This window comes from Rana temporaria, chromosome 1 (genome assembly GCF_905171775.1).
Source record: "Rana temporaria chromosome 1, aRanTem1.1, whole genome shotgun sequence".
Lineage (NCBI taxonomy): Eukaryota > Metazoa > Chordata > Amphibia > Anura > Ranidae > Rana > Rana temporaria.
Window position 1 is genome coordinate 661,245,075 of NC_053489.1, and position 8,810 is coordinate 661,253,884.

At 42.7% G+C, this 8,810-nt stretch overlaps 1 protein-coding gene across 2 annotated transcripts in view; it reads right to left on the reverse strand.

The window, feature by feature from the left end:
* The window catches only part of DYSF (dysferlin), a 412,823-nt gene extending 404,220 nt beyond the window's left edge, over window positions 1-8,603 (reverse strand). For both annotated transcript variants that reach the window (XM_040335540.1, XM_040335536.1), the window contains exon 1: window positions 8,380-8,603. In XM_040335540.1, coding sequence (XP_040191474.1) covers window positions 8,380-8,467 — 88 coding nt within the window. In that variant the 5' untranslated portion in view covers window positions 8,468-8,603. The remainder of the gene's footprint in view (window positions 1-8,379) is intronic.
* Between the last annotated feature and the right edge of the window lie 207 nt (window positions 8,604-8,810).

The window sequence follows — 8,810 nt, forward strand, 5'->3', positions numbered from 1 at the left end:
GGCACCCGCGATCGCTCGTTACAGACGCACAAACACACAGCTCCCGGTCCTGTCAGGGGGAGAAATGCCTGATCTTCTGTTCATACAATGTATGAACAGCGATCAGTCCCTCCCCCCCTTCAGTTAGAACACACACCCCTTCCTCGCCCCCTAGTGTTAACCCCTTCCCCGCCAGTGGCATTTTTACAGTAATCAATGCATTTTTATAGCACTGATCGCTATAAAAATGCCAATGGTCCCAAAAATGTGTCAAAAGTGTCCGAAGTGTCCGCCATAAGGTCGCAGTACCGATAAAAATCGCTGATCGTCGCCATTACTAGTAAAAAAAAGAAAATATTAATAAAAATGCCATAGAACTATCCCCTATTTTGTAGAGGAAAGAAAGATTACCGCTCCAGGTGGGTATGCTGGACAATCAGTAGCTGCTCAGGAGGCCAAGAGTGCCGGCAATGCACGAGGCAAAATGTAGAAGCTGAAAGGATGGACAGCCGCACCTCCAAAAAAAAACTTAGGTTGTCTTTATTTTTAAAAAACAGTGGGTGGAAAATGCACTACAAATAACAGCAAAGGGTGGGAGACCACCTACGCGTTTCGCACTGCGATCAGTGCTAAGTCATGGCTAACAAACAAATGAAACAAACTTCATATATATGTGAATCTAATGAATGAATGACATTCTAATGTTTTGCTACATTAGTGTTGTGATCTTTATCTATGTCATAAAGATGATCCCTCAATCTGTCTCTTAATCTCCGGATGGTCCGGCCTACATACTGGACATTGCACTGGTTACAGTTGATGACATAAACTAAAAATGTGGTGTTGCAGTTGATGAATTGTTTTATTTCGAAATCCTTTTTCATGGTACAGCAGTGCACGCCCTGTCCTGTCTTGATGTGACAGCAGTATCTGCACCCTCTTAAACCACAGCTAAAGGTTCCTATAAACTGCAACCAATTACCCTTAGCCGTTTGTGTTTGAAATAGGCTAGGTGAAAGTGTGCCCCCAAGTGTAGGTGCTCTATGGCAAACCCTTTTAATACCTTTTGACAGAATGGACTGGTATTCTGTGTCATTGTATAAGACAGGAAGATATTTGTTGACAATCTGTCTAATCTTGTCAAGTTCCAAGCTATACGAGCTATACGGTGTGGAAAAGACTGGGACATTGTTACTGTAGTGTTCATTAGGCCGTTTACCGCCGGAATGTGTGTCTTCAAGTAGAGAAGACCTGGGTATGGCATCCACTTTTGATAAGGCTCTGTTAATAATCTTAGTGGAATAGCCTCTCCTTTCTTTAAACCTTGAAGCCATGTTTGCTGCCTCCACGGTAAAGTCCTCAGGGGCACTACATAAACGTTTTAATCTTAAGAATTGACCAAAGGGTATACCTTTGATGGTGTGTCTAGGGTGTGCAGAATCAGCTCTGAGGAGGACATTGCCTGCTGTACTCTTCCTGTGTAAGCCTGTGACTACACCTCCATTAATGCCCACAAGTTTGACATCCAGAAAATCGATAATTTCCGTCTGTAAATTGCCCGTAAACCTCAAGTTCAAATTGTTGGCGTTCAGATAGGACAACCAGATAGGACTTGTCTGAACTGACGAATAACAAATTGTCGATGTAGCGACAATAAAAGATGGTATCTTTGCGGCGGGGGCTATCACATCCAAAAATTGCGGGACCTCTCCCACCAACCCATGTATAGGTTGGCTAGGGAAGGTGAAAATTTGGCTCCCATGGAGGCCACCGCATTTCTGGAGGTAATAGCCCACGTCGAACATGAAGAAGTTGTGAGTAAATACTCTAGTGATTGCACTATGAACTCCTGCAAACACAATGAAAATTTACCTGACTCCTTCAAGAAATGGGATACTGCCTGAAGACCCAAATGGTGCGGAATACTTGAATACAGGCTAGCAACATCACAGCTAACCCATATGAATTTCTCATCCCATATGAAACCATTGAGTTTAGAAAGTAACTGTTTCGTATCTCGCAAAAATCCTGGAAGCTCAATGACTAATGGCTGCGTTTCTCCCGAATGGGCATCAACAGGGAAAGGAGGCGCCTCCTTTGCCTGTTGATGCCCATTCGGGAGAAACGCAGCGTCGGGTGGAGCGAGAACCGCTGACGTCACCACGCCCCCAGCTGATCGGCCTGAGCTGATGCTGGTTTGACTTGCACACGCTTCCAAGTCATATCTTGTAACTTTGTAACAGTGCATATTTTTTTTAGATGTCAGTTTTCTTTTTTTCTTTGAGTGGAATAAAGAGCAACTTTTTTTTACAAATTACTGCACTATGAAGTACTCTTTTCTCCTTTTAAACCTACATGTTCCCACATGATCTGGTGAGGCTGCTGTATCTTGGAACAACCGTTGGGAGATAGTGGCAAATCTGTCCCTGGATTTCCATTAGAGGAGAAGATCCGGAGAAATCGCCTTGATTGAGCCGAGGATATCCCTGTCTCTGAGCCTTTCTGATCCCTGTGGGGGTCCGACGGTAAGCGGCCAATTCATTCACACGTGGGGATTGTTTGTACATAAGTTTCCTGCATCCATCCAGTCATACAACGGAGGATTGAGATCGCATACGATACAACACTTTGATGTTATTGTGCTAGGACTTACCCATTTTATAGCACACTTTTGTTTTCTTGATATAGGATTAAGGACACTTCAATTTATTGTTTGTCAGTTTTTGCATCCTAATTGGTTATATGCAATTTTTATTGTCTAATTTGGTAGCGCACTTTTTTCCTTTTTTCTTCATATAAGGTCCTTTACCTGCATAATGGTCCGGGGCTGAAGTGGTTAAATTATAGGTATTGGAATTTCCTTTCAAATTTGGCTTCTAGTGAACGTAACGAATATGAGCTTATCCGAAGTTACAAATGCTGCACCTAAACAAATGGAACGGAATTAATTAATAATAATAATAAAAAGGTTTTATTATTAATTTGTTCTGTTCCATTCGTTTAGATGCAGTATTCGTTATTTCAGATAATTCGTAACTTTGGATAAATTTGTATTCGTTATGTTCACTAACAGCTAAATTTGAAAGGAAATTCAAATAAATATAATTAACCACTTAACGCCCGCCCACTGTATATATACGTCCTCTTTTTGAAGAGGGATATTTCGGTAACGGCAGCAGCTGCTGCCACAACCGAGGTATCCATCTCTTCTGTGGGCGGGCGTGTAAACGATAACGGCGGTCTCCGCGGCGGATTCGCCGCGAGATCGCCGTTATCGGTGGTGGAAGAGGGGCCCTCCCGCCGCTCTTCCGCACCCTCCGCCGCTTACCGGAGCCGTCGGTAGCGGCGGAGGAGATCGGATGCTGCTGCCTTGTCTGTGAGGACTTGAGTGAGGGCAAGATGGCCCCCACCCGTCCTCATAGCTTTGCTGGGCGGAAGTGACGTCAAAACGTCAGTCCCGCCCAGCGTCTTAAAGAGACAATTTTTTTGTTGTCATTTTTTTAAATGACAAATTTTCCTTTTTTTTTCTTTTCTTGCATTTAAGTCTAAATATGAGATCTGTGGTCTTTTTGACCCCAGATCTCATATTTAAGAGGACCTGTCATGCTTTTTTCTATTACAAGGGATGTTTACATTCCTTGTAATAGGAATAAAAGTGATAATTTTTTTTTATTATTTTAGTGTAAAAATTATAAAATCAATAATAAGAAATAAGAAAACAAAAAAAAAAAATTTTAAAGCGCCCCGTCACGACGAGCTTGCGCGCAGAAGCGAATGCATACGCGAGTAGCGCCCGCATATGAAAACGGTGTTCAAACCACACAAGTGAAGTATCGCCGCGATCGTTAGAGCGAGAGCAATAATTCTAGCCCTAGACCTACTCTGTAGCTCAAAAAATGCAACCTATAGAATTTTTTAAACGTCGCCTATCAAGATTTTTATGGGTAAAAGATTGACGCCATGTCACGAGCGGGCGCAATTTTTAAGCGTGACATGTTGGGTATCATTTTACTCGGCGTAACATTATCTTTCACAATATATAAAAAAATTAGGCCAAATTTATTGTTGTCTTATTTTTTAATTCAAAAAAAGTGATTTTTTTCCAAAAAAAGTGCGCTTGTAAGACCGCTGCGCAAATACGGTGTGACAAAAAGTATTGCAATGACCGCCATTTTATTCTCTAGGGTGTTAGAAAAAAAATATATAATTTTTGGGTGTTTTAAGTAATTTTCTAGCAAAAAAAACTGTTTTAGTCTTGTAAACGCCGAATCTGAAAAACACCTTCTGCCCTTAAGTGGTTAAATAGTTAGTAATAGTTAAGTTATTATTAGTTCGTTATGATTTCAGATTTTCGAATTTACCAATTTAATGAATTTCTCAGAATATTCGGAAATTGGTAAACAAGTTTTCTTTAATTCGGATATTCCCCCCCCCCCCCCCCCAAAAGAAAATGAAACACTTTAAAAAAAAAAAAAAGGACACTTACCTGGCCAGGGATCAAGTGCTACCCTCATTTGGGCCAGGTTCTTCATTGGTCTTTAGGTGGCAGGCATGTTTACCAAGAGAAGCCGGCTGTGACTCCTTGTAGCTTCATAGCTGGATTCCCAATACACATGCACGAGCCGTGCTGCACTTTGTCAATGGTTCTGCAGCCTTCTGGGACCTATGACGATAGCTCAGATCGTCCGCCTGGTCGAGTCAAAGTTCCCCTTTGACTTGTCAGATCGCAGCCTATTGCCGGAAATAGGAGAGTCCTAATTGGGGCAACGCCAACTTTGAAGGTGCCGCACTGATTTCCAAAAGTAGTTCCTGCACTACTTCTGGCGACTTCGGGGGCGATTTCAATAAACATCTGTACATGGACCCCTACAATTGGCTTTCAAGTCGCCCCCCTGAAGTCAGACTGAAATGTGGCTTTGAAATCGTGCGAGATCAGATGAACTTGCATGTTTTTAAAGCCATGTTCAGTGTGAACGAGGGATGTTCCACTTTAACCTTTTTAACAATTATGGACCGCCATTGTATTGCCCAATATATTACCCCCCCTCCCCCTCCCAGGTTGATATCATTATTAATAGGCACCGGCATGATTTCAGATGATGTTAATAACTTGGCTTTTCATATGAATAGGAATGGAACGGCTGAAAAATAATTTAAGATTTGAATATATAAAAATAAAATAAAAAAAACAGATTAAAAATATATGAGATATTCGCTGTTGTTTCTGTGCAATGAACTGGAATTATAATAATTCTAACTGTATGATTTATGATTATACATATAATATAATAACCAAAGTTAGGATAACTGGAGTTACTGATAATGTTACTCTGATGTCTTCTGACACCTCAAGTCGATTCCTCCACTTTGATTTACAATTCTATAATGCAGAGAATCCTGTTCTTTATTGTTTTATTTTTTAACTCAACTGCAGGTATCCCCACTATGAGGACCTACCTCAACCATCCAATCTGTATACAATTAGTCTGGCCCTTGCACCACATCCCTGTTGGTAGATCTAACAGAAAGCATACAATCAGATTGTAACATCTCTCTGATGGGGACCTTGATGTAAGGGGAGATTCTGATAGGGACCCTAATGTAAGGGGATATTCTGAAAGGGAAAATTGGAAAGAAACTGTGCTAAATACTAGACAAACAAGAAAGAAAGAAAAACTGCAATGAAATCACAGTCTATTCAATCCGAGAGCTGGGATTACCATGTAAACAATAGATACAAAAAAACAAATTTAAATCGCGATACCTCTAAACCATGTAAAACAAATGTTTGAATCACAAAACACACAAAACTATGTGATATATATTGATATAAATCATAAACTATGTGGTATATGATGGTATATATAAATCACTAATATACCAAAAAACTAGCGAGGTTGATAGCCACTAGAGGGCACTATATAGCACTCTCAAGTCCCTTAATAACAGTGAAACAGTGATAAATGAACATCAAATCGTTTTTTAGATCATATCATTAGATCAATAAATATTAACCAAAAATTAAAATATATATAGACATATAAATAAAACAAATATTGTAGCAATAAAGTCCATAAATGTTTAACACCAAATGGCTGTGCTCTGTGCCAAATTCCAAAATCAGTTGAAAACGTGTCCAAAGAAAAGTGATGTATCCTCCACCAAACTATAGATTGGCTCCTTACCAAATCGCCATGATCCCTTATGACAGGGGATCATGAACAGCATATAATAGGTAGTCGCTCCCAGTCTTGCAGTTCAGACAGATACGATTCTTAACATTGGGTCTCATCCACAAGTGATTAAACTTCACCAACATCAATGCCCACTATGTAAAAAACAATAACAGCTCCACATTAAATGAGTAAAAAAAGATTTATTAAAAGTTGTGTTGCACTTACAAACATGCAGTAAATAAATGCCTCGAATCTGATGTGCCGGCCTGGACACAAATTCCCAGACACCTGTCCACCGGGGGAACGTTTGGAACTCTTGGGTGACGACAGCGCGCCGCTTCGCCCTACGTCCGTTTCGTAAAATATTACTTCTTCCAGGGGCCTTTTTTGGTATCTTAGTGATTTATATATACCATCATATACCACATAGCTTATGATTTATATCAATATATATCACATAGTTTTGTGTGTTTTGTGATTCAAACATTTGTTTCACATATTCTGAAAGGGACCCTGATGTAAGGAGGGATTCTGAAGGGGACTCAAATGTAAGGGGGGTCTCTGATGGGGACTCCCATGTAAATATGTACTCTCATGTAAGTGGGGGGGGTCTCTGATGGGGTCACTCATGTAAGATGGGACTCTTGTGTAAAGGGGACTACCACATAAGAGGCAGTTTGATGGGGACTCTGATGTAAGGGGGTTCTCTGATGTAAAGGGGAACTCTAACAGGGACCCTGATGTAAGGGGAGATTCTGGTGGGGACTCTGATGTAAGGGGGGGGGGTCTCTGATGGGGACTTTCGTGTGAGGGGGGTCTCTGATGTAAATGGAAACTATAACAGGGACCCTGATGTAAGGGGGATTCTGAAGAGGACTCAAATGTAAGGGGGGTCTCTGATGGGGACTCCCATGTAAATATGGACTCTCATGTAAGGGGGCGGGGTCTCTGATGGGGTCACTCATGTAAGAGGGGACTACCACATAAGAGGCAGTTTTATGGGGATTCTGATGCAAGGGGGTTCTCTGATGTAAAGAGGAACTCTAACAGGGACCCTGATGTAAGGGGAGATTCTGGTGGGGACTCTGATGTAAGGGGGGGGGTCTCTGATGGGGACTTTCGTGTAAGGGGGGTCTCTGATGTAAAGGGAAACTATAACAGGGACCCTGATGTAAGGGGGATTCTGAAGGGGACTCAAATGTAAGGGGGGTCTCTGATGTAAATATGGACTATCATGTAAGGAGGGGGGGTCTCTGATGGGGTCACTCGTGTAAGAGGGGACTCTTGTGTAAAGGGGACTAGCACATAAGAGGCAGTTTGATGGGTACTCTGATGTAAGGGGGTTCTCCAATGTAAAGGGGAACTCTAACAGGGACCCTGATGTAAGGGGAGATTCTGGTGGGGACTCTGATGGGGACTTATGTGTAAGGGGGTCTCTGATGTAAAGGGAAACTATAACAGGGACCCTGATGTAAGGGGGATTCTGATGGGGACTCTCATGTAAGGGGGGTCTCTGATGGGGACTCCCATGTAAAGGGGGAGTCTCTGATGGGGACGCTCATGTAAGAGGGGACTCTTGTGTAAAGGAGACTACCACATAAGACGCAGTTTGATGGGGACTGATGTAAGGGATACTTGATGGGGACCCTGATGTAAGGGGAGATTCTGATAGGGACCCTAATGTAAGGCGGGACTCTGATGGTGACTCTCGTGTAAGGGGACTACCACATTAGAGGCATTTTGATGGGGACTCTGATGTGGACTTTGTTGTGTTTTCCTGTTATCCTCCATCCGATACATGTAATCATATCAAGCTAACATTTTTTTTAAAAATAAATGAACAAATCAAATTTAAATAAATGAACAGTTATTTTTGGTCCACAAAGATGTGAGAGATATGGGATGTGGCCCCTGTACCGGAGACTCCTGCAGTGGGTAAAACATTCATGTAACCCTTGCGGCGCTGGGGGAGGTACGGCATAGTGAAATCTTGCAGATACTCCTGGGAATCTCTTGCACTTTGCCGTCATTTTATTTTTTCATAAGATGAATTATAATGTGTCCACAGAGTACAAGGTCCCGGGGGGGGGTTTGTAAAGGATATTCCTGTCCTTTCCCAAAATACCAGCAGCTGTCATCGCACTGTCATGCCTGCATGGCTGCTGCCCCCACCCACCCCCCGTCCTGAGCACAAAGCATGCTTGCCCCCTTTAGCACAACTTACCCTGGAAGACCACGGAGCAGTAGGTGTCACTGATGTCGGTGTCAGGGGTCTGCACATTCTCTGCGTGGAGGATGAAGACGCGAAGCATTGCTGCTGCCTCTGCGGCTGGGTGTAGCACCCTCCCTGGCTGCAAGTTGCTGGCAGCACTCCTCTCCTGAGTCTCCTCTCTTCTCCTTTCGGACAGCTGAGCTCTCTGAGTGCTGACACACACACACACACACACACACACAGCGGCTATACAAAGCCCCAACCTGCCCACTGACAGAGCAGTGACACCATGTGCGAGTCACACCGAGGTCTGCCCACTCATTGCACACTGGACAGCACAGCTCTTCTTCTTACTGGCAGAATGCAAGACACTGAATCAGAAGAATCTCAGATTCATCGCTCTTCGGATTCCCCCGAATGTAGAATCACCCGATCTGCACACA